Source organism: Saccopteryx leptura, chromosome 3, assembly GCF_036850995.1.
Source record: "Saccopteryx leptura isolate mSacLep1 chromosome 3, mSacLep1_pri_phased_curated, whole genome shotgun sequence".
Lineage (NCBI taxonomy): Eukaryota > Metazoa > Chordata > Mammalia > Chiroptera > Emballonuridae > Saccopteryx > Saccopteryx leptura.
Genome location: NC_089505.1, coordinates 289,516,758 through 289,544,145, shown reverse-complemented (window position 1 = coordinate 289,544,145; position 27,388 = coordinate 289,516,758). Strand labels below are relative to the sequence as shown.

The window sequence follows — 27,388 nt, the reverse complement described above, 5'->3', positions numbered from 1 at the left end:
ACATGCCCGCCCCAGGACAGTACGTCACTCTGGCATTTAACCAGTCTTTATTAGAACTTACACTGGATAATTTCCCTTCTAAATGTGATTCTAAGTTGACAACCTTCAGCAAGAAAATATGGAAGAAGAATGGTTAATGGACAAACATTCTTAAAATTAAGTAAGCATGTGAGGTACTGGCCTGTCGTATGCAGCAATCATAAAGTTGAGGAGGAGGCTGATGGACTGCTCCACACTGATTTGGTGAGTAGAAGGAAGGCGCTTGTTCAGCTGGTAATAAATGGATGAGATGACAGTTTCGAGGCGGGACACACTGATCTCAGTGCTATGGTCCAGTGTGTTAAGGCCATTGTCTCGGAAGGCTTCAATCATGTTCCAGATATCAACAAGATGGACTAAAATGCAAAGAATATAAATTGTCAACAATTTAAAAGTTTTAATTCATCAGAAAGACATACAAACTTCACATTTATTTACATTTAATAGATCAGAGAAGGGTGGCAGAATGTGCCACCCCAATATGCCACTTTGGCATAACAATTCCTTTGAGCTAAAGCACTTGAAAAACAGCAGGTGCCACAAAGGGCACTCTGACACCCACCTTTTCTTCCTGACAGCAGCAAATAAATTCCCAAGTGAAAGATGCCTTTCCTATCCCAGGGGAAAGAAACATTCTAATCACCAGAGACAGTGAATTGAGGATGACATCAATCTGTACAGACTCATTAAAATAACTCTTATCTTCCTTTAGTCTCCCCATATATATGTTTAGTTACTTTTCCACAATTGCCACTCATTATTCAACCTAGTATATAAGCATAAGCACGCAGACCTAGTCTCTAATTTGGGTCTTTATTTTCCTTTGGGAGCTCCCATGTCCTTGTCAAAATCTGTATGCTTTTCTCCTGCTAACTTGTCTTATGTCAATTTAAATCTCAGGCCTAACCAGAGGGTAGAGGTGAAGCACTGCCTCCTCAACAATAGCCTCAAAACTATATAATGCAAAATTCAACCTAACATTAAAGAAAAATCCCCAAGCTTTGGGAAAGATACTAACAAACCTCTCTTAGTAAAGAGAGAGCAAACATACAAAAAATGAGTACAAAGAGAAAATTTGTCATCAAAAACTTAGAAATAAATCCAATGAAGAATGTGCAACATCTCTACAAAAAAAAAATCTATAATTATAATTTGGCAGAAATACAGAGATAAATACATGGAGGGATATGCCATGTTCACAAGAGGAAATCTCAATATTGGAAATACATCATTTCTCCCAACTTAATCTATAGGTTCAATACAGACCCAACACAATCCCACAGGGCTATACATTAAAGGACGAATTTTAAGATATGTTAATTATACTTAAAACAAACAAACAAAAAAAGAAATGTATGTCCTGGCCCAATAGCTCAGTTGGTTAGAGCGTAGTCCCAGTACAAGGTTGCGAGTTTGATCCCGGTGAGGGCACATACAAGAATCAACCAAAAAATACATAAATAAGTGGAACAATAAATCAACCTTTCTCTCCCTCTCTCCTTTCTTCTCTCTCTAAAATCAATATATAAAAAATAAATAAATGAAAAGGGAAAAAATCCCAGCAAAATTCTTTGTTCTCAGTAGAAATTGACAGTCCAAAATATATATAAAAATAATGTATAAAGGCCAAGAGTGCCCCATTCTTAAAAAGAAAAAGAAAACAAAGTAGGAAAACCTGTTCATCCTGATATCAAGACTTATTATAAAGTTATAATAGTGGTTTCTGGTATAAGAACAGACAAACAGACCAGTGGAACATGAAAGTCCAAAAGCAAATCTTCTCATACATAGACACTGCTATAAACATTCCTGTATATTTCTCCAAAGAATATGAGAAAAAGACTGTTTGGTAGTGAAGAAAGGATGGTCTTTTCAATAAACAGTATAGGAACAATATAACACATATGGAAAAACCTGAAATTTAACTCCTACTTATACTATACTCAAATTTTTTTCATGTGAATTAAGGGATCATATGTGACAAAATAAAACTTCTAGTACAAAGCATCTTTTACTTTATATTACTAATGCCACTAGCTTGGCTCAGACTCTCAACACTCCACATATAGACTACTATTTCCCAAGAGTAATTACAGGAAGAATTATAAAAATGGTAGATTCTTTAGTGGTTTTCAAAGTTTTCAACCACAAGCCACAAAATTATATTTAAATCATCACACACACACCCTAGATATATAAATACCTAAAAAAAAGTTTCACAAACACATAAGCTGTGTTCTGGTTTTTTCCTTCTTTTTTTTCTCTAATACATGCTTTAAATTCTGTCTAGGGCCACCAAAATGATTTCATTAATCATTAATGGGTCACAAGCCCATAATCTGAAAAACAATGCTTTGGGATACCAGAAAATAAACATACTTCAGTCTAGAATGAACTGGTAAACTCTCCAGAGAGAATATTAAGCTAGGATTTTTTACTTAAAAGTAGGGTATAAGTATTAAGCTGTAAAGTGACTTGCCCAGGGTACTTGTTTATAATAAATGGTAGAACCAGACTAAAATTGAGGTTTTTCTCCCTGCTAAAGATAATGTTCTTTCCATTCTATAAAACAGTGTTTCATTAATACACATACATACACATATATGAGAAAAGTATAGTAATTCCGTCATAAGTTAGTTCATCTTCATGGAAATTAAGAGAAGAAAGATTTTTATGCATGTTATGTGTTTATGTATATATTTACTTACTTATTTTATAAGTAGCAATTGCTTATAGAAAAGGCTGATTCATGTTATATTAAGTTTACTCAAGAAAGTTAATTCTTATTACACCTTTATGAAAATATGAATATTTTTCTTTTCCTCCAGAAGCTGATAAATTTAATTCATTCTGCATAAAACTTTCCATTAATAGAGTGACATAAAATCTATTCTCCTGTTTAAAGAACAGAAATAACATGCCAGCCTCAAAACTACTTATAATGTGTGTGTGTGTGTGTGTGTGTGTATACTTTTTTTTTAAAGACTTTATTTATTCTTTTTAGAGAGAAAGGTGAGAAAGAGAGGAAGAAGTGGGGAGGAGCAAGAAGCATCAACTCCCATATGTGCCTTGACCGGGCAAACCCAGGGTTTCGAACCACTGACCTCAGCATTCTAGGTCGATGCTTTAACCATTGCGCCACCACAGGTCAGGCAAAAACTATTTATATATTGAGTTTATTAAATATTTTGAGGGACAAACACAGTAAAATGCAACTTCTTCTCACTACAAAGCTTTTATTCTGATAAATACTTAAGACAAAAGAATTCAATTAAAATTACAATACAACTAAAAGATACTAAAATATTTTATATTATTGAAATGACTTACGGTTGCATCGTTTTTGTACAAATCGTAATTTGCAAGCTGTTCTGTAAGTTGATAGTCGTATGACATCAAAATTCTGAGCACCTGAAAAAGGGGAAAATTAAACATGTTCGAGGGGATTTCCTGTTTAACTTCTAAATGCTGGGAAAAGGTCTATTCCATCGTGTTGGCACAGTCTGCATATAACTTGTCAACTAAGCCTTCTCCTGATAAACACTAAGGCAGAAGTGGGTACACTTTCTGTGTGCCCACCTCATGCCAGAGCCTATGCCAGCAGTTTTGCCTACACGATCCTGTTGCTAGCCTAAGACAGCTGTGAGGGGAGGAACACGCATGATTTGTGTGAATTACATATATCAGGAAGGGGGGATGAAGTGGTATAGTAGGAGAGACCCAAGCCTAGAATCAGAGCTGAACTCCAGCCCCAGCGTGACCACCAGCCACAAAACACGACCGTGGCCATGTTGCATACCTCTTCTCAGCCTCAATGTCCCCCACTGTAAAATGAGGGAACCAAGGTCCCCTTCTAGGTCTTTGGCAGCCTGCATCTTTTTTTAAATGGCCATAACAAAATTTCCAGACAAGTATTTTATATGCTTCCACTACGCCATCCCTTCCTATCAAGAACTAAAGATTATTTCCCTCTCCTTGCATCGGCAGGTTACTGTGACTGCCTTGATGAACAGAACGTGGCTGAAGTGACACTGCATGACGTCTGAAGGTAGGCGACAGAAGGTGGCCAGCCTGGCCCTGCTCTCCCTCTCTTGGGGGCTCACCCTTGAAGCCCAGACTGGCTTTCACTCTGTGAAAGGACCTAGAGCCTCCCAGGCTGGGCTCCTGCCTCCCCCCTCCAGCTTCAGCGGAGCAGCACAAATTTTATAATGGGTCAGAGGCTTTTTAAAGATTTCACAAGCGCTAGCCCAGACCAGTGACTCTATCTCAGGCGGAGGAATCTGAGATCCAGCAAGTACGAGTGCGTGAGTCAAGGTCACACAGTCAAGTGCACTCAGATAAGTAGTCACAAAGCCAAACAACCCTTCAAACACTAGGGGCCGCTCCACTTCTCACAGCCATCTTTTTTTTTAACAGAAGATTTAATATTGTACAGTAAGGTAATATACCAAAGTGCACATTCATGCTAATACTTTTTCCTCTTGCTCTAAGTGTTATCCTAACAGTCTTCTCCACCTCAGAATTTGTATCCAGTGATAGGTAACTTATAGGACATATTAATTATTTATCACCACCTGCAAGCTCATGCTAACAGTGAAGTTACAGCGAGAGGTCTAGACAGACTGGCATGCCTTGATCTTAAAGATACTCTAGGTAACATTTCTGCCTTATTATTTATGACTTTGCTTAAGAAAGCAATTCAAGTCAGTTCAATTAAAATAATATGCTCTGGCTTGGGGTCCTCCAATGTCATGATTCTTTCATTCTATTCTTCCCTTTCTAAAGCTTATAACTTAAAACTTTTGATAAAAAAAAAAAAAGCATTCCCACACATACAATCAAGGACTCCAGAAGCACGCAAGACTCACGCATTTCTATGAACAGCTGCCTCTTCTCTGCCATGGTCTTCCGCTTATTCCCACTTTCCTCAATCATCCTATAGGCAAAGAAACATACAATAAACTACTGTAGAATTTGACCATTCAACCAAGGGCTTATCATTCTATTCTGAATAGAGAGGTACAGGAAATCAACTTGAATATGCACATTTAATGTCAGTAAAAATAAAGTAGAGACCTGATACCAAAAAAGATGAACTCTTGTTTCTTTACATCAAGGGTCGGGAACCTGAGAGAGCCATGAACGCCACTTTTTTTTTTAATGCTACATATTTTAAAATGTAATTCCATGAGAGCCATACAACGACCGGTGTACGTAATGCATTATCCAATAAAAATTTGGTGTTGTCCCGGAGGACAGCTGTGATTGGCTCCAGTCACCCGCAACCATGAACATGAGCAGTAGGAAATGAATGGATTGTAATAAAAGTATTACATGTATAAAACATGAGTTATATACATGTTTATAAAAGTAAAAGTATAAAACATGAGAATGTTTTATATTTTTAATGTTACTATTTTTTTTATTAAAGATTTGTCTGTGAGCCAGATGCAGCCATCAAAAGAGCCACATCCTGGCTTGCGAGCCATAGGTTCCTGACCCCTGCTTTACATGATAATTTCTAAAATACTAAGTCAATACTTAAATATATACAATACACGTCTCCTATGGTGACAATATGGGCTATGTCTTATTTCTAACTTTATTTTGTCTGCAGAGTCTAGATTAGATTAGTTGAGACAGTTTCCCATATCTCTACTATTTTACATAGGTAAACATGTTACTAAATATAATTTAGAAAATAATTATAATAAAAGGCCACTATAAAGAACATAAGAACAGAGAGCTTATAGAAAATATATATATAAATTATTTTACTTTTATATTTAACAAAAAGGTATTCATCCCCACACTCAAAGAACTCCTAAATGTAAATTTTAATCACATGGTAATAGTAATTCACATTGACAGTCTTAGGCTATGCCAGTGACTTTGCTGAAACTCTCTCCATGTGTTATCTCATTTAATCCTCCCATCAATCTGATGTGCTGCTATTATTATATTACCCCCATTTTATAGATTAGGAAACAGGTGCCTAGAAAAGAACACTAACTTGTTCAAGGGCACACAACTTGGAAGAGGTAAAGTAGAATCTCAACCCTTTCATTAAACGTCTTATATAACTGCAGCTTTTAGATGGATATTTTCAAATATTTAGGTTTAAAAAGCTAGAACACAAATAGCCTATTGCATGGACCTAATTGATACAAAATCTGTGACAATTTTAGCTGAACTTTGCCTTATTCTATGAAGAAAAATATCTAAACAAATAGCATAAGCCAGCGGTTTTCAACCTGTGGGTCGCGACCCCAGCGGGGTCGCCTAAAGCCATCGGAAAATACAAAATGCATATCAGGTATTTACATTCCGAATCATAACTGTAGTTATAAAGAATCAAAATTACAGTTATGAAGTAGCCACCAAAATTATTTTTTGGTTTGGGTCACCGCAACATGAGGAACTGTATTGCGGGGTCACGGCATTAAAGTTTGAGCCTGACCAGGTGGTGGCACAGTGGATAGAGTGTCAACTGGGACACCGCAGACCCAGGTTCGAAACACCAAGGTCACCAGCTCGAGTGCAGGGTTACTGGCTTGAGCGCGGGTCACTGGCTTAAGCACGGGGTCATTCGCTCTGCTGTAGCTCCTCCCACACCCCCCAGTCAAGGAACATATGAGAAAGCAATCAATGAACACCTATGGTGCTGCAACAAAGAATTGATGCTTCTCATTTCTTTCCCTTCCTGTCTGTCTGTCCTATCTGTCCCTCTCTCTGTCTCTGTCAAAAAAAAAAAAAGTAAGTTTAAAATGTAAATCTATTCCTTAACATTCTGCAATTAATATTTAGATAATTAAGACAGGTCCTTTTCTAGATCATTGAAATGTTAACAAGTAGACTGTAACACTCATGATGGTGACTAAACAATCTGTCCCCAAGAGGAAAAAATTTCAAACAGAAAGAAAGAAAGCCAAAGAAAAGTAATAATAAATAGCAAAAAACTAATGAAATCTAGGCCCTAGAGAAAAAACAGGAGCTGGCACCATCAACCTGTAATTACAAAGAAAAAGATACTCAAAAGCTTGCTCCCTTTTCCTCAATCTTGGTCTCTCACTAAACAATACAATTTTTAAATGCTACACACAGATTAAAACAGAAAATATCATAATAATATCCTTTACAATATAACTCATTTCCTCACATCCCTTTTTCTCAAAGTGGGGTCTAAGAATTCCTGAAGATCCTTAAATTCTCTGTGACAGTATTTTAAATTTTGCTTGTATTTCTAGATTAATTTTGAAAAAATTAATACAAACATATTCTGGATCATCCCACCAAACTACAAGTACTGCTGGGCTAGTTTAGGGCACACTCATCTGCACGTGTGATTACTGCGGCATGGGGGGCCAGAGACCACCGATATCAGGAGAGACAATGAGGAACCTTCCTGCCCCAGGCCAGGTCTGACCTGCCACCCCACCTGTTTTGCAAATAAAGTTTTACTGGAACACACCCATTCGTTTAAGTACCATATATAGATGCTCCAATGACACAGCTGTGTAGCTGCAACAGAGCATCTGCACTGCAAAGTCTACAGTAGTTACTCTCTGGTTCTTCAAGAATAAGTATGCCAACCCAACCAAAAGCAACAGTAATTAATATTGTAATACTACACATGTCTGGCTACACAGTTAAATTAGCATGTCCCTACTGTCAAAATGACAAGGTTCATCCCACATGGGCCTGAGTTTCATTACTGGAAGTCTGTCATTGGAGAAGTCTTTCATCACTCTAAGATTTATTCCTCATTGCTGAAATGGCATAAAAATCATATATTCACTAACCAGTCATTTGCCAAATGCTTATCAAGTAGCTCTTACATGGCAGGCACATCTCAAAGTCCTGGAAATATTGCAGTAGCTTCTTGTGATAGGATTAAGTGCAGGAATTTGTTTAGATGGTGCAGTGGCATTGAGAGCCTACAGAAAATGAATTGGAGATGCCAGAACTGGATGGAGGGCATTAAGGAAAGAGTCAGTGTGTCCTAACCCTTACCAATTCTGTCTGTTCTGGACTGACCATGTCTGCTTTTTTTCTCTCTCTTTAATCTGAGGGCTTTCTCTGAACTTTGAAGTCCATTTTGTTACATGTGACCAGCCTGAAATACTATAGATTTACCACTCCACAGGACAGTCTTAGCTAGGGCTGATGGGGTCACCCTTCACCCCCTCAAGGGGTACAACTCTGAAGACAGGTTCTACACGGGCTCCTAGAGCGCTACAGTGGTAACTTGCTTGATAACAAGCCCTTTTTATTTGCTATTTCACTTCTCGGCCCGCTACTGGTATTTCCTGGGATAACCTCCAAAACAAAGTGCTTGCACTCAAATCCTGGTCTAAGAGTCAGCTCCTGGGGAACTTATAACAGTGAGTCTTCATTTCAGTCAACCTTTATACTTGTTATGACATAAAACTTACGGGGTACACATAAACTAAGATAACTATAAATTATTTTCCTAGGCCTTAGTGAGCGGTGGCTCCATCCCAGTGCTGTGGCTACTAAGACCTACATCTTTGTGATTATGATTTTAACAGCTCCACTCAGCAAAGATCTAATCCTACTGACATGCCTGATTATACATCCTTGCCTTCCTGACATAACCTTGAAGATCAACACTGGCATTAACATAGTACTGTACTCTCTGCACTTCCTTCCACTTGGACTCCTGGCACATCGCCTTTCTTGGCCTCATAATAATCTAGAGATAACCAAACCTCCTATCATTCCCTTCACATACTGACTCTGATTTCAAACCCTGCCATTTCCTTCCTCATAATCACCCTCATATCCATCCACCCTTTTTTCCCATTTCAACTGCCAAAATTTCTGTCCACATGAATGCACAAATAAAACGCTGTGACGCTGTGATCTCAGGACTCAGTGCCCCCTTCTTCCTGCCATTCATCCTGTGGACACACAGAGAAGTCCACTAGGTGCATTTATTCAAACACGTTCCATCTTCAGTGGATCCTCGTCACCCTACTCAGGAGCTGCATTCCACCCAATTAAAAAGAGCACAAAGTGAAATGTTCCAGGCATAGAAAAACAAATATTGTACAACCCACTCATCTGTGGAATCTAATACTATGGGGGGGGGGGGAGGTAAACTCATTACAGAAGCAGAGTAGAACGATTTGCCAGGGGCTCAGGGGTGGGGGAGATGGAGAGATGTTGGTCAAAGGATATGAACTTTTGGTTTAAGATGGAAACCAAAATAAAAGAAAAAGATAGAAACTGAATGCACAGCATGGTGGCTACAGTTGATAATACCATACTTTATACTTGAAATTTGCTGAGAGTACATCTTAAACATTCTCACCATACACACAAAAAAGGTAACTATGTGAGGTGGTGGATGTGTGAAGAAACAAAACTAGAGAAATGGTAAAATGATCTGTGGTTGACAGATGTGGGGGAAAGGGAAGAGGAATGAGTAGGTGAAGCACCGACTTTTATGTGGTGAAACTTCCATGATACTATAATAGTAGAGACATGACAGTATGCATTTGTCAAAACTCACAGAAGCTCTGGCTGGTTAGCTCAGTTGGTTAGAGCATCATCTGGAAACACCAAGGTTGCAGGTTCTATCCTCAGTCAAGGCAAATACGGGAAAACCCACAATGAATGCACAACTAAGTGGAACAAATGAATGCTTCTCTCTCTTTTTTCTTTCTCTTTCTCTCTCTCCCCCTTCCTCTCTCTTTCTAAAATAAAAATAAATAAATAAATAAAAAACAATAAAAATTTACAACGCAGAGTATGTGTACATTTTTATTAAGTCCTTTAGGATATCTGAGGGTCCAAGGATGAAATGCAGAATGGGACAAAACAATCTTACCTGTATTACAAATGTATGAAACAACCTCACTGAAGGGAGCGGGGTAAAGGAAGTGATCTAAGTAACTCTGGAAATGAATGGTGTCTGTAAGACTAAAAGCAAAACAGAATATACCTAAGTACTACTGTACTCTAGTTTCACAGGTTATATAAGTTACCAGTTCTAATACTGCTATGCATGTGTACTGGAATTGAATGATTATCTAAAGGGATGGCATTAGGTGGAGTGTGAGGTTACAGATAAGCAAAGTGAGAAGCTAAAATGATCCATGTAGTAATGGATTACAATTGCAGACATCAGTATAAGATGATGTTTCACTTAACATGGAAGTAATTATAGACATGTATATATGCATGGATTAGTATCCACAGATGTCCTTACCCTACACTGAGATGGCATAGAAATAACAATATCTCAGTAGCAGTGAGCATACCTAGTGCCCAAATTTTGGGTTATAATACCGTTCTCCAATAAAAGGAACCAGGAGAAATGATTGAGGCAAGAAATATACAAGATGAGCCTGGAGTACCTTGTAATGTAAAAAGTGAAGAAGTTCTGGGAGGAAAAAAATCATATGATAGGGATATATCAAAGGGACACAAAAGCCAACTGAAAGAACACCCAATGGCCAAAGCTGGAACAATTTCAGCAACAAAATAAATATCCACAGTACTACATATCTATCAGCTAATACTTATATTAAATGAAAAAGAATGGACAACTATACTGTGAAAAATTCCCAGTAAGTGATGTCCGTGCTCAGCCCTAGAGAAAGGGAAGCACAACCCCCACTCCCTAAGTGACACCCTCACAAAGACAGTGGCATGAAGAGGGAGGGGACATGACCTGACAGTGGAGAAACCTGAATGAAAAGCACTCCCTCAGCCAGTGCAGTCCAACACCATAGTGAGACACCATGCTGACACTGTATATCCTCGACAGGATGTGATGCAAACGGCATTTTCCGTCTGTGGTCTTACTCCTCACAGCACATGAGCCCAGTTTAGTCATGAGAAAAACATCAGGCAGCTCTCCATTGAGGGATAATCTACAAATACCTTACCGGCACTTCTCAAATTCATCAAAAACGTGATTAGTAAAGTTTGAGAAACTGACAAAACCAAGAGACATCTAAGAATACATGACAACTACAAGAAATGCAGTACCCTGGAGGGGGATGGTGGGACAGAAAAAGGCCATTAGGTAAACACTAAGGAAATCTGAATAAAGTACGGATTTTAGTTAGTAATAACGCATCATCACTGGTTCGTTAACTGTAACAAATATACTAATGTAAGAAGTTAATAACAGAACAGGGTAATGAGACCATTATGTTCTTTCTTTTTATTTGTAAATCTAAGATTTCTAGGCCCTGGCCACTTTGCTCAGTGGATAGAGTGTCAGCCTGGCTCATGGAGGTCCTGGGTTCGATCCCAGGTCAGGGTACACATGAGAAGCGACCATCTGCTTCTCTTTTCTTCTCTCTCTCCCTTCTCTCTCTCTTTCTCTCCCGCAGCCAGTGGCTTGGTTGGTCTGAGCATTGGCCTCAGGCACTGAGGATAGCTCAGCAGCCATTGGCCCCAGACAGGTGTGGCCAGGTAGATCTGGTCGTGGCACATGCAGGAATGTCAAACTATCTCCCCTCCTCTCACTTAAAAAAAAAAAAAAGACAGTACAAGTACAAACACATATTCATTTCTTTCTATCCTCTTAACTGACTTAAAAAGCACATAAAATTATACCTATAAAATTGTATTATTGGGCCTGTAATATACTGAATTCCCTAAGAGGACATAACAATCCTAAATGCCTACACACCTAACCATAATGCCTCAAAATACACTCAGCAAAAACTGATAGAATGGAAAGGAGAATTAGACAAACCTATACGTATGCTTGGAGACTTCAACACTCCTCCATGACCAACACATGTAGGAAGTCAAGAAGGCCATGAAGGACTGAACAGCACCATCAGCCAACTAGATCTAATTGACAATTATGTCACCCAATAATAACAAACTACAAATTCTTTTCAAGTGCACATGAAACATGCATCACCAAATTCAGAAAAGTGGTACCTCTGGAGATGGAGCAGAATAAAGTCACCGCAGAGGGATACCAACTCTAGTAGCTACAGTTCATTTATTAGGCTGGGTTCCAGGTACACTGTAGTCTTCTTGATGCTATTATACATCCTATTTTATAATAAAATGGCAAGTCCTTTACTCTGAATATATTCTCTGGTGAATCTTTTCTTCAATGGTTTGGTGGATAGGAGGGAAGCAGGTCTTCGCATATTTTATTAATAAAATGAAGTATACCAAATACTGTTAGTTCTGTACTTTTACCCAAATGAACAAAAACTCTCACAAACTCCATAATTCGGTAAATATTTATAACTTCAAATCTTCAGCAATGTCTCTGATGAATATTGCAACAATATTTGCTAACAAAGGATGCAGTTCACCAAACTAAAATCATTAATTTGTCTATATATTATTTCAGCCACTACTACCAAAACAGGAAGAACAAAGGTGGCTTTTTGTTTTGTACTCCTGAAGTAAGAAATCTCCATGAAACTTCTAAAAATATATAATTAAGTTAAAATTTTAAGGTCTTCGATTAATTAACACCTGACTGTAGCCATCACTGAAAAAGTTCAATAACTTTGCCTGACCAGGCGGTGGCGCAGTGGATAGAGCATTGGACTGGGATGAGGAAAAGTTCAATACCTTTGCCTTCATATTCTGAATGTTTAAAGTATCTCAACTGATAACATTATTAGCTTCATTCTCTCATTAGTGAATATCTAAGGCATGATATACTCAATGGTATATATAAATAAATTCACATATCAAATAACATTTTAAACAAATTTAAGGGTTTTTGTTCCACTTCAATCTGCTTAGATTATCATTCTTTCTGTACTTTGCGATTTACTCACCGCACGCCCATAATATAAACAGAAGTGTCGGCTCTGCTCTTCTCTTGCTGTTCACGTGTCCTAGCATTATTTCTTCAATCTTCAGTTGAATCCGAAACTTCAATCTGCAGTTTCTTTGTAGGAATCTTTTTAAGCCCTTTGTCTACTGAGTAAGGCTCGTTTCATTCCAATCAGATAATAGAATCGGAAAGACCACTAACCCAAGTAGAGGTGAACTATACAATATGTCTGAACAGACTATAAGCAAATAAATAAGGAGGTTCACATATCAGTCCCAGTAGGCTGAGGTGTCCCCTATTCCCTCTGCTCAGGTTACCTCGCTTATCTGATGTGTACCATCAGACATAAAGATGGGAGTAAAGTGCCAATCAATGGATTAAAATATTAGTAAAAGTTAACTGCCCATATTTTCTTGCTACACCTTACCTAGCGGATCATTTTTGCATGCCTCCCACTTTGAAAACCATTAATCTAAAAAAAACAAAACAAAAAAAAAAAACACAAGGAGTAAATGAGGAATATGGATAGTAGACTTAAGTGAGTAAATTTAGAGCCTAAAGTGGCTAGTTAACTTGGCCTAAGGCTAGAAAGCTAGTAATCTGTGGAGTTAGGCAATGGACTTGACTTGAATGTTCACTCTTTCCACTGTGCCACATCGCCCCCTTCAGGACAAACACCAGGATTCAAGGAAAGAAAAGAATACAGGTCCCCCAATTGTGGTGTGAATCAGAACTTAATTCATAGTTAAACCCGGTGTGAAGCTAGAGTAACAAAATGTCTGGGTTCTTCTTAGTCCTATCTGGGAAGCGATATGTTCTAGAGCTAGACTACATCTGCAGGTCTAGAAATGTTTCCAGTATGTCTCTACTGCACCCAAATGTTAACTATCCTTCATTTCCCTGGAATCTTTTTGTTAATGTGACCATTCCAGTTTTCATTTACTTCAAAGCATTCAGGTATCAAAACTTCTTGTAGCCTGACCAGGCAGTGACGCAGTAGATAGAGCGTCGGACTGGGATGCAGAAGGACCCAGGTTCGAGACCCCAAGGTTGCCAGCTTGAGCGTGGGCTCATCTGGCTTGAGCAAAAAGCTCAGTAGCATGGACCCAAGGTCACTGGATTGAGCAAGGGGTTACTCAGTTTGCTGAAGGCCCGCAGTCAAGGCACATATGAGAAAGCAATCAATGAACAACTAAGGTGTCGCAACGAAAAACTGATGATTGATACTTCTCATCTCTCTCCGTTCTGTCTCTCTGTCCCTATCTATCCCTCTATCTGACTCTCTCTCTCTGTCCCTGTAAAAAAAAAAAAAAAAAAAAAAAAAAAAAAAACCTTCTTGTGCAAGTTTACTGTCCCTCAGCAAAACAACTGTCAGGTTTTCTCTGGATGACCAGTTAATTAAGAAGTCAGAGATGACTGCAGTGGATAGTGTCAGACTGGGACATAAAGGACCCAGGTTTGAGGCCCTGAGGTCGCCAGCTTGAGCGTGGTCTCATCCGGCTTGAGCGTGGGCTCATCTGGCTTGAGCGCAGGGTCACTGACTTGAGCGTGGGACCATAGACGTAACCCCATTGTCGCTAGCTTGAGCCCAAAGTTTGCTGGCTTGAAGTCCAAGGTCACTGGTTTGAGCCCAAGGTCATTGGCTTGAGCAAGGGGTCACTCACTCTGCTGCAGCCCCCCCCCCCCCGTCAAGGCACATATGAGAAAGCAATCAGTGAACTAAGGTGACACAACAAAGAATTGATGCTTCTCATTTCTCTCCCTCTTGTCTGTCTGTCCCTATCTGTGTCTCTGTCAAAAAAAAAAAGAACTCAGAGATGACTGAGATTGTCATTACTAAGCACTAGCTGTAACCAAACTTCCCTTTAAGAGAACTTCCTTACTTATTTCAGGAAAATGCTCCACCATCCTTCCTCTAATACTTCTTCTTTTCTCTTCTCTTTCAGATTAGAAATAAAAGATTCCAGAAAAAGTAAATGTCTATAAAACCCTAGACAATTTCTATTTTACAAATCTGAGAAATAGGTTCCAATAAAAAACATTCAGCCTGACCAGGCAGTGGCACAGTACACAGAGCACTGGACTGGGATGTGGAGGACCCAGGTTTGAGACCCCGAGATCATCAGCTTGAGCACGGGCTCATCTGGTTTGAGCAAAGCTCACTAGCTTGAGCCCAAGGTTGCTGGCTCAAGCAAGGGGTCACTCAGTCTGCTGTAGCCCCCAGGTCAAGGCACATATGAGAAATCAATCAATGAACAACTAAGGAACTGCAACAAAGAATTGATGTTTCTCATCTCTCTCCCTTCCTGTCTGTCTGTCCCTCTCTGACTCTGTCTCTGCCACAAAAAATAAATAAATAAACATTCAAATACTGTACACTACCACTCAGAATCCTGTATAGCAAAAAGAACCTCACAGGGCGGTAAAACCACAGTGCCTGCCTGACTGGTAGTGGTGCAGTGGATAGAGCATCGACCTAGTACACTGAGGACCCAAGTTCAAAACCCCAAGGTCACCGGCTTGAGCATAAGCACATCTGGCTTGAGCACAGGGTTGCCAGCTTGAGCATACGATCATCGACATGATCCCATGGTCGCTGGCTTGAAGCCCAAGGTTGCTGGCTTAAAGCCCAAGGTCACTGGCTCAAGCCCAAAGTCACTGGCTGGGCTGGATCCCTGGGGTCAAGGCACGTATTAGAAGCAATCAGTGAACAACTACAGTGACACAACTATGAGTTCATGCTTCTTATCTCTCTCCCCTCCTGTCCCTGTCTCTCTGTCTCTCTCTCACTAAAAAAAAGTAAAAATAAAAAATAAAATCACAGCGCCTGGTGTAAACTAAGAGCCTAATAAATGTTAGCCATTATTATTATTATTATTATTATTATTATTATTATTGGTGGTGTTATTATGTACTTTCCGTCTTGGATGATGCCTAGACTAGAAATCTGTAATCAAGGCTCCTTTGTCTTACTTAATTTACATTTCCTCTGATTCATTTAAAAGTATAAAAATATAGACTTGGATAAAGAGTAAATATTTTGTTATTAATCGTATGAAGCATCAGAAACCTGGAATAGTTTTAAAAGTTTTTAATAAAAGTGAAAGGAGATAAAGTAGTAGAAATGCAATGTGGCCAAGAAATAATTAAGAGAATATAGGAAAATAGGGGGAAAGATAAGTCACAAAAAGGAGAAACAGGTGCCTCAAGTCCACTAAAGACAAACCTAATAATTTTTCCTAAAATCTACCAAGGACTGCTTAGTTCTTAAGAGGAAATTTTAGTTCTAAGCAAAGACACTAAACTACTTATATAAGGAAATAATAAAAGCATATGAATAAAAAAAAGGTGCACTTGAAAATGACATGCAAAGCTCTAGTTTTCATAGTTACACTTCAGAAAAAGTATCCTTGTTAGTTATTTCTATAATTAAGCTTGTCCCTAAAGAAAAATTTTTAAGAAAGACATATAAAAATTACATCTTCAAATGATTTTGTAATTCATAAAATAAATAAGACCCATTAAATGTGTTCCAACCAGCCCAGGCCAGTTGGCTCAGTGGTAGAGCGTCAACCTAGCATGTGGAAGTCTTGGGTTCAATTTCTGGTCAAGGCACACAGGAGAAGTGACCATATGCTTCGCCACCCCTACCCTCCCCTTCTCTGTCTCTCTCTCTCTTTCTCTCTCTTTCACTCTCTTTCACTCTCTTTTCCTCCTGCAGCCATGGCTCAATTGATTCAAGTGTATTGGTCTCTGGTACTGAGAATGGCTCAGTGGAGCCTCTGCCTCAGGAGCTAACAATAGCCCAGTTGCAAGCATCAGCCCCAGACAGGGGTCACTGGGTGGATCCCGGTCGGGGTGCATGTGGGTATCTATCTCCCTTCCTCTCACTTAAAAAAATAATGTGTTCCAACCTAAATCAAACTATTTGTATTTCTTTTTGAGCATAATATGCAGCCTTCACATATAAATCCTGGATGTTAACAATTTCTTTTCTGAGTTCTCACAGCTTTGATTTCAGTTAACACATTGGTAGTAATGATTATAAACCACAAAACCCACCGGCAAAGCAATCGAGAATCAGACTATGAGGGCTTAGAAGTAACCTAGCCCAGACCCCCTACTTTGCACATCCAAATAAGTAAATGTCTTGTCCCAGCATATTACTGTACTTTACAATAAAGAAATTAAAATACAAATCCATAACTCCTAATTCCCGGTCCATTATACCACCTTTCTATAAAAGAACACTAGGATACATTTTCCATGTCTGTGGTCTGTAGGGAAGATTTCATAAACAATAAATTTAAAACCACAAATTTACAATTTTGTGTATCAAAAGATTATAACTTTAAAAGTGTTTTATAAGATAAGCTGCAAACTGAAAGAAAACATTTGAAGCCATCTAGTAGAATACTAGCATCCAAAATGTAGTAAAAATTATGAATCAGTATGAAAAACAGCATAATAGAAAACAGGTAAATGATGAAAACAAGCAAATCACAGAAACCTAAAGAGCCAATAAAAACCTACAGCAATATCCAAACTTTCTAGTAATCAGAAAAACATATTAAAAACCAAAATAAGATTACATTGTACATCAAGCAGATTTGCAAAAATGATAAAGTATAACAACGGTTGACAAGGCAGGGAAACAATAGAAGCCACCCATCACTGGAGTGAACGTTAACTGATAAGACCACCTCAGGGAAGAATTTAGCAATATCCACTAAAGTTGAAGATGTACATGGAACACAAGCCAGTGGTTTCTCCTAGGTACACATGCTAAAACACATGCATGTGCACATGAGAAGATGTGACAAGAACTGTCACAGCAGCACTGTTTGTAATAGCAAAAAAAAAAAAAAAAAATCATAACAAACTGCTAATCCTCAGGGAAATATAAAAGTAAACTGAGATATAGTCAAACAACAGAATCCTATCCAGCCAAGAAAATACATGCACTAGAGCTACATATATCCATATAAGTAATTATTACATATAATGTTGAGAGATAAAGTTACAAAAATATATAATTAATACTGTTGATAAGAAGTTTTTTTAAATACAAAACTATTATACATTTTAGGGCTATTTAAATAACAAAAGTATGAAAATATGTACAGAAATGAAAAGCATCCGATTCAGAGTGGCGGTTTCCTCAGAAGGAGAGGAGAGTACAATTGGGAGTTACACAGGAGTTCGCCTTTAAAAGGAGCCTAGTTTCTTCAGTTAAGTGGTATGTACACAGGTATTCACTAGTATATTTTCTATACCTCTTGGAGAACTAATACTGCATAATGTTTAAAGAGTTTAAAAAAATAAACCCAAGGTCCAACCAAAATAATTTTACTCCAGAGCCCACAGGCTTAACTATGACACTATTTACTCTATTTCTGTTTGTGCAGTGAAGAAAGGTTTAGTCATTCAGACTGCTTAAAAGCAACAAGGTATCTGACTAGAGAGAAAGTCTCTCAAGGAAATCATATTGGAGACACAAAGTGGTCACATCACCATACTGAGGAATCATATGGGTAAGCCAAAAGGCAAAGCCAAAGTTGAATGGAATATAAAACAGTCTGGTTCAGAGACGGCATGTAGAAAGAACATGTGCTTTGAAGTCCAAGCTGGGTTCAAATACTAACCCTGTCACTGATTAGCTGTGCAACTCCAAACAAGTTTTAACTTCTCTGAGCTCAACTGCCTCAACTATACAGTGGAGATACTGTATCTAGCTCCCAAAGTTGTAAAGATTAAAAAGTAGCCATTATCCATGAAAATTCCTTGACACAAAGTAGCCTGATATAAGATAATATTATTACTTGCAGAAAAAAGTCTCTCTCTGGCAAGAGGAGACAAAGCAGGGAAAGACAGAAGTTAAAAGGGGGAAGTCAAGAGTCTAGAAAAAGAAGCCAGTAAAAAGCTAAAATGGTTAGGGGATGAAAATGTCCTTGCAGTGTCCCAGACATTAGCAAAAAAAATTTTTTTAATGAATACTTTTTTCAGTATAGTGAGGCTTAGTTACAAGAATATTTAGACCACTGGGTGATGGGCACTCAAATTAATGTACAGTTGTTATAGAGATGTATACCTGAAACCTATGTGTTCCTGTGGACCAAGGTCACCCCATTAAATCTCATTTCTAAATACAAAAAAATTTTTTTAAAGAATATTTAGTCCAAACCTGATTATTACTGCATTTTAGTCCTGTTTTAGCTCATATATAATGTTGTTAATATACAAAACTTCAAAATAAAAATGTGGACCCTGGTCAGCTGGCTCAGTGGTAGAGCATCAGCCCAGAGTAGAAGTTCCAGGTTTGATTCCTAGTCAGGGCAAACAGGAGAGGCGACCATTTGCTTCTGTACCCCTCCCCCTTTCTCCCCCACCCTCTCTCTCTCCTGCAGCCATGGCTGGATTGGTTCAAGCAAGTTGGCCCCGGCACTGAGGATGGCTCCATGGTCTCACCTCAGGTGCTAAAATAGCTCAGTTGTCAAGCAACAAAGCAATGGCCCCAGAGGGGCAGAGTATTGCCCTGTAGGAGGCTTGCCAGGTGGATCCCGGTCCGAGTGTACACGAGAGTCTCTCTGCCTCTTCGTCTCTCACTTAATAATAAAAAAAAAGATTAAAATGTGTTTTCTTTAAAGGTTTGTTTTTTGTTAAAAATGCATTAAAAATATTGAATATATCATATATACAATGTATGCTTCTTTTGGCATACATAACTCAAAAATGCTCTCTCCTACTTTTTTAAAATTGATTTTAGAGTGAGAATAAAAGAGAAAAAAACATCAATTTGTTATTCCACTTATTTATGCATTCATCAGTTGATTCTTGTATGTGTCCTGTCAGGAATCAAACCCACAACCCTGGCGTATCGGATGACATTCTAACCAACTGAGCTAACAGACCAGGGTTCTCCTACTCTTAACATATTAAAGAGAATTCAATGGTAATTTCAACAAAAGCCCCCAAAAAGCCCTTGATAAAATTCAATACCCAATAAAAATACAAACCAAGAACAGAAGAAATCTTCCTTAAGTTGACAAAGACATCTACCAGAAACCTTCAGTAAGTATGACATCTAACAGTAAAATATTGGAAGCATTCCAATCCAAGAAAATAAAAGTGCCCGTTATCATCACTACTATTCAACTTTTGTACTGAAGGGTCTAGGTATGTATCGCAATAACACAGAAAACAAAATAAGTGGTATAAAGATTAGAAAAAACCTGGCCAGTTAAATCTTCTAGCCAAAGCAGTTCAGTAAATAGACACTTGCATGCATCCCCTCTGCTCAAATACAGAGTAACAGATAAAACATTTTTAAAAAAAGTTTAAATGACTTAAGAAGGTTTAACAACCTCCATTTGGATCCAAAACAGAACAGACACACAAAACTGGGAGTGGGACTGAAGCTACAGACTTGCTGGACGCTGAGTCCAAATGTAGGTGTATATTTCCTGCAGGGCAAGAGTGACACACAGAGCAAAGGACCTGAAGAAACAGGAGACATCTGAACCAGACTCACAGTTTAAAGCCCAGGATGAGGCTGGAGCTGAAAGGAAGCTAAAAATTACCGCTGTCAGTCTCTGTCTAGAATTATATAGTTTATGCAATGCTCTGGGCTTAAAAAGTGGGAGGACAAAACATAGACTCGTGACCAGGAACTGAACCAAGACATTCATATACTTTGTGAGTGGATCTAAAAGAGCTTCAATTACCTCAAAGAGCAGGACCCTTGACCCATCATTATCATATCTGATTTTTTATTAAGTTCCAGTAAGTCAATGAAAGCACCTAAGATATCACTACACAGAGAAGGGTGAGCACAGGGATAAGAAAAACAAAGTCAAAAGCACAAACACTCAAATGAGTTTGTAAATCAAGATTTCAAAACACACAAAGAAATATAATGCTAAGAAAGTCAACAAAAGCAACAACTGGAATATGAATTCATTTCAGATGAAATTTAATTTTACAGAACAGTTTGACAAAGACTTATTTTTAAATACATTTAGGGCACTAGAATATAATTTTTTTAATTATCGGGAATGCAAAATTGTACAACCACTTTGGAAGACAGATAGTTTCTTACAAAGCTAAACCTACTCTAACCATACAACCCAGAAATCATGCTCCTAAGTATTTATTCAAAAGAGTTGAAAATTTACGTCCACACAAAAACCTGCACACTAGTATTAATAGAACCTTTATTCATAATTACCAAAAATTGGAAGTAACCAAAATGTCCCTCAATATGTGAATTGATAAATAAGCTGTGGTATTTTCATACAATGGAATATTATTCAGCGACAAAAAAAAAAAAAAATGAGCTATCGCCGGACCAAGCAATGGCACAGTGAATAGAACGTCGGACTGGGATGCAGAGGACCCAGGTTCAAAACCCGAGATTGGATTCCCGGCCAGGGCACACAGGAGAAGCGCCCATTTGCTTCTCCACCCCTCCGCCGCGCTTTCCTCTCTGTCTCTCTCTTCCCCTCCCGCAGCCAAGGCTCCATTGGAGTAAAGATGGCCCGGGTGCTGGGGATGGCTCTGTGGCCTCTGCCTCAGGCGCTAGAGTGGCTCTGGTTGCAACATGGCGACGCCCAGGATGGGCAGAGCATCGCCCCCTGGTGGGCAGAGCGTTGCCCCATGGTGGGCGTGCCGGGTGGATCCCGGTAGGGCGCATGCGGGAGTCTGTCTGACTGTCTCTCCCCGTTTCCAGCTTCAGAAAAATGGAAAAAAAAAAAAAAAGAAAACCCGAGGTTGCTGACTTGAGCACAGGCTCACCAGCTTGAGAGGGGGGTCTCTGGCTTGAGCACAAAGGTTGCAGGCTTGAAGCCCAAGGTCACTGGCTTGAGCAAGGGGTCACTCGCTCTGCTGTAGTCCCCAGGTCAAGGTACATATGAGAAAGCAATCAATGAACAATGAAGGTGGCACAACAAAGAATTAATGTTTCTCATCTCTCTCCCTTCCTATCTGTCTGTCCCTATCTGTCCCTCTCTGTCCCCCCCAAAAATAAAAAGAGCTATCAAGTTAGGAAAAGATATCAAGGAACCTTAAATGCATAATGCTAATAAGTAAAAGATACCAATATAAAAGACTACATACAGTACAATCCCAACTATATGACATTCTAGAAAAGCCAAAGCTATAGACACAGTACAATGACCAGTGGTTACCAGAAGCACAGGTGGAGAAAGGAAAGAACAACAGAAGATTTTTAGAGCAATGAAATTATTCTGTATGATATTGCAATGACATCACATGAAATGCCATGTAATGACCTTAATGACACATAACATACATTTGTAAAAACCCATAGAATTATGTCCCATAGAGTGAAGCCTAGTACAAACTATGAACTTAAGTTAACAATAATGTATCAAGGCTCTGGCCAGTTGGCTCAGCTATAGAGAGCGTTGGCCTGGCATGTGGAAGTCCCGGGTTCAATTCCTGGCCAGAGCACACAGGAGAAGCGCCCATCTGCTTCTACCCCCTGCCCCCTCCTTCCTCTCTGTATCTCTTCCCCTCCTGCAGCTAAGGCTCCACTGGAACAAAGTTGGCCTGGGCACTGAGGACGGCTCCACGGCCTCTGCCTCAGGCACTAGAATGGCTCTGGCCACAATGGATGGACGCCTCAGATGGGCAGAGCGTGGACCCCTGCTGGGAATGCTGGGTGGATTCCCGTTGTGCGCATGCAGGAGTCTGTCTGACTGCCTCCCCACTTCTAACTTCAAAAAAATTCAATAGCCTGACCAGGTGGTGGCGCAGTGGGTAGAGCATTGGACTGGGATGCGGAAGGACCCAGGTTCGAGACCCCGAGGTCTCCAGCTTGAGCATGGGCTCGTCTAGTTTGAGAAAGCTTACCAGCTTGGACCCAAGGTCGCTGGCTCAAGCAATGGGTTGCTTGGTCTGCTGAAGGCCCACGGTCAAGGCACAAATGAGAAAGCAATCAATGAACAACTAAGGTGTCACAACGAAAAAACCAATAATTGATGCTTCTCATCTCTCCGTTCCTGTCTGTCTGTCCCTACCTACCCCTCTCTCTGACTCTCTGTCTCTGTAAAATAAATAAACAAAAAAAATACAATAATAATAATAATGTATCAATATTGAACTCTTTGCACTATCCACCCATTTCGGTCATATTCAGTTCTGTGCATAATTTTTTCTTATCCTGGATAGAAGATTCCACTTCTGGGTATACACTCAGAAGAACTAAAAGCAAGGACCTGGACATGTGTTTGTATAGTTTTTACAACAGCATTATTCACTATAGCCAAAGGATAGAAACAACTGAAATGTCCACTAATGGATGAACAAACAAATGTGATATATACACAAATGAAATAGTAGTATTCAGCCTTAGAAAAGGAAGAAAATCCTGACACATGCAACAATATAAACTCTGAAGACATTATACTAAGTTCCAGAAACCAAACACAAAAGGACAAATATTGTATGATTCCATCTATATGAGGTACCAGAGCCATCAAATTCATAGAAACAGAAAGTAGAAAGGTGGTTACCAGGGCTTGAGGGAGGGAGTTAGTGTTTGATGGGCACAGAGTTTCAGTCGGGAAAGATGAAAAAGTTCTGGAGATGGACAGTGGTCATAGTTGCACAACGCTGTGAATGTAGTTAATGCCAGAGAACCATATACTTAAAAATGGCTAAAATGGCAAATTTTATGTTGTGTATATTTTACCAAAGTAAAAAAAAAAATGAGGGCCCTGGCCAGTTGGCTCAGTGGTAGAGTGTTAGCCTGGTGTGCGGATGTCCTGGGTTCAATTCCCAGTCAGGGCACACAGGAGAAGCAACCATATGCTTCTCCACGCCTCCTGTCCCCCTTTTTTCTCTTTCTTTTCTTCTCCCACAGCCACGGCTCGATTGGTTCAAGTGCATTGGCGGGGGTACTGAGGATGACTCCATGTAGCCTTTGCCTCAGGCACTAAAAATAGCTCTATTGAGAGCATGGCCCCAGATGGGCAGATCATTGGCCCCAAATAGGGGCTGCCTGGTGGATCCTGGTCAGGGCGCATGTGGGAGTCTGTCTCTCTGTCTCCCCTCCTCTCATTTGGAAAAAAGAAAAGAAGAAAAATGAGAAAAAGTGCTAAAAACTGGTTATCTCAATTGAAAAACAAATTATATCTCTTCATTAGACTATATAGAAATTTCACACTGAAAGCAAAACTTTTTTTTTTATTTTAGAAGGAAATATAGAAATATATCATTCATGCCCTGGGGCAGAGAAAATTTACTTAATCAGACACACACAGAGATTCTTTTAATTTAAAGAATTTTTTTTTCATAAATATAACATGAAAATTTTAAACTTGTATACAACCAAAGACACTGAATGAAGGGAAAAGGCAAGCCTCAGATTGGCAAGGTGCATCCACAACACAGATATCCATCAAAAACAATATCCAAAGTAACCTAACTGATCCTCACTGAGTGAAGGATACAGAAATGGTCATTTCAGTCTACAACCAAACACTACTCAGCAGTTAAAAATAAATGAACCAGATCCACAAGTAGCAGCATGGTTAAATCTCCATCAATTAAAATTTCAAATGTGCACAAACCCCCTTTGGCCAGCAAGTCTACTTTTCATTCACTGCAGCTCTGTCTGAAACTCTAGCACAAATACACTCTTCATGGGAGAATGTGTAACAGTCAAGAAGGATCAGATAGATCCCTATATATCAACATGAAAAGATCTCAGATATTCTGTTAGAAAACAAGCTGCAGCACAATGTGTACAGTATCATGTCATGAATGTGGGGAGTACAGGGAAAGCCTGCTTTTTTCTGTATTACCTATATATAGATGAAAATGCATACAGAAAGGTCAGAAAGGGTCACAATAAATTGATTAACTACAGTTTCAGTGGAGAAGGGTGGGGGCCAAAGAGGCTTTTATTCTGTCTGTTCTGTCTGAGTATTTTGTAAGAGTGTGCACTCATAAGCCATTTGCAGAGCTGCGGTACCCAGCCACACTGTGCACCATACAACCCAGGAGCTGTCATTCCCAGGACTCTGTTGTGAATGGCACCCCCTAAAGCCAGGCAGTACACAATCTGCTCAGCTAGACACCACAGCCCTGATGCTTGTGTAATTAGAAGTAAATTTTAAAGAGGGGGGGGGGGCGTTTGCAAACCAGCATGAGGAACTTTCTGGGGTGATTTAAGTTTCCATATCCTGATAGGGATAGTGGTTATAAAGTATGCTCATTTTCAAAACTCATCCAACTGCACATGGACATCTATTACAAGTAAACTATGCATCAATAAAGTTGATTTTAAAATAAATATAAATTACCTGGCCTGTGGTGGCGCAGTGGATAAAGCGTCAGCCTGGAATGTTAAGGTTGCCAGTTTGAAACCCTGGGCTTGCCCGGGTCAAGGCACATATGAGAGTTGATGCTTCCTGCTCCTCTCCCCTCTCACTCTCTCTCCTGTCTAAAATGAATAAAATATTTAAAATAAATATAAATTAAATACATAATTACAATACAATATCATTGGGATAACGGAGAACAAAGCACCCTAAATTATAGGACCCAAAACAAGAACTGGTCGATGCCTGCTGGATGCACTCTGGAGTACACAGTAAAACTAAAGAGAAACAAACTTCGTTCTTCAAGGCTAACCATGCAATGCCAAATCTGGATTAATATGACCCTTATTTTTTATATGAAGCAACAAGGTCGTGAGAGATTTCTAGTAAGGATATAAAATGAAGGGTAACTTGGCATTCTACTGGTTCTAAGTCTAATTTTCTAAGTAGAAATCTCTCACACACAGTGGACACTCAAAACCTTGTCAGTGCTGCTCTGACTACATAACCCCCTTCAAAGTAACCTCCACTTCTGTATGATAAAAATCCTCATAGAACTCATAAAAGGTCAAGTTTTAATTTGGCAGACAAAGTAACCTAACAGGCACTGCAACCCAAGGAATTGAAACAGCAGACCAGAGCTGGGGAGTCCAGAAACCCAACCAACGCAGAGAACAGGCAGAATTCCAGCCCATACAGAGCAGCAGCGATACATTCATTCTCTTACTACAGACCTACAATCCAAGAACCAGGATAAAAGCTTTTTTTAAAAAAAAAATAATAAAGTGTCCTAGACAAAAGTACTCTTCTTCGAGTGACAGAAAAAGAAGAGCCAGAAAGGGGTGATTTGAAGCAATGGCCCAAGGAGTTAGTTACTGACAGCCAACCTAAAATAAAGATGTGAAAGTAGCAGGACGCCCACCAAGAAACTTCAACTCCGTCACCTTAGTTAGCCACTGCTGCTTTAAATGCCCAGACCTATGAACCTGGCCAAACAGGGAACTTTAGAAACAGGAGAAGTCCATCAGCCATCCCTAATACCAGAATGATTAAAACTGCTCTGCCTAACATACAGCAAAATCCTGCTTGGTTAATTCAGGCAATAAACATTTCTTTCAAGATCACTGTTGGGCCAGGCACTGTTCTTGTTACTGAGGATTTAGCAGTGAATAGTCAGAGCTTAATAGTTGGAAAGAAAAGGAACTTCATTTCTCTTTTCAAATTTACTTGTCTTGCCCTTTAAATGCTACACAGAAGAGCCTTTAAAAGTCAGAATCCTAAGTTTTTCCCACAAGCTTCCTTGATCCTCCTGCTTTATCCCCAAACCAAGCAATTTATGGCTCCTATTTCCCAATAGTGGGGTAATAAAACAAAAGAGACTTAGAATGAATAAGGTGTGAAACAAAATTCCATGCTGTTTTGTATGTTATACCCATACCTCCCCAAACAAATTGTTGGCACTTAAACAGCCAATTGCGGTTGTGTTTGACACTATTTTAATAGTGGCCACAGTGCTGACCTTGGTTCTCTACCTTCGGCAGCTAGCTAATCAATAAACGTTTGCTACGAATGCTGGAAGGTCTTCCTAATCCCAAGGCCTGGCATAGGAATTGAACAGCCAGCATTCGTCAGCTGTATCCTCTCTCTTGCCAGCACACTTTCCTTCCAAGGGTGACACGATGCACAGGTTCACTGTTAGGCGCCTGGGGAAACAATGTTTTGGGGTGATTTAAAACAAATTCCCTTCCCTCTGCCAGGGCCTGCCTGCCTCACCTGCCCTCTGCCAGGACCTGCCTACTTTGCCCCCTTCAGCACCTAACGCAGAGCCTCCTCACAGCGAGCCGGGCTCCAGCAGCATCAGCCCAGCGTCCGCACCCCGGCTCCGCACCCGACGGCCACAGCGCGCTCGAGACCCCGGAGACCCCCCTCCCCGGCCTGGGGTTCAGAGCCCAGCGGCGCCGGCCCGGGGCTCCGCTCCATCCCCTCCGATCGCCCCTCCAGGGCCGTGAGCGCGGCGCCGTCTCCCCTCGTAGCGCGCGCGGTGCAGCGGCCCCGGCTGCCCGCGCGCCGTCTCCGCCGCTCCCGGCCCTGCACCCCCGCAGGCTCCCGAGGTCCGGGCGCAGCGCGGGCTCCTTCCCATTCCTCGCGGGCGCAGTGCTTCAGCACCGCGCACCTCTCCCGCAGCCCGAGGCTGCCGCCGCGG

At 39.9% G+C, this 27,388-nt stretch overlaps 1 protein-coding gene across 13 annotated transcripts in view; it reads right to left on the bottom strand.

Moving 5' to 3' along the window:
- The window catches only part of DTNB (dystrobrevin beta), a 196,569-nt gene that overhangs the window by 168,937 nt on the left and 244 nt on the right, over positions 1–27,388 (bottom strand). For 11 of the 13 annotated variants that reach the window (XM_066378727.1, XM_066378726.1, XM_066378740.1 and 8 more), the window contains exons 2-4: positions 4,908–4,975; positions 3,370–3,450; positions 182–395 (exon numbers count right to left, since the gene is read on the bottom strand). In XM_066378727.1, the coding sequence (XP_066234824.1) occupies positions 182–395; positions 3,370–3,450; positions 4,908–4,974 (362 nt within the window). In that variant the 5' untranslated portion in view covers position 4,975. Of the gene's footprint in view, positions 1–181; positions 396–3,369; positions 3,451–4,907; positions 4,976–25,167; positions 25,308–27,388 lie in introns of all 13 variants that reach the window. The other 2 variants (XM_066378730.1, XM_066378729.1) reach the window with 1 other exon arrangement.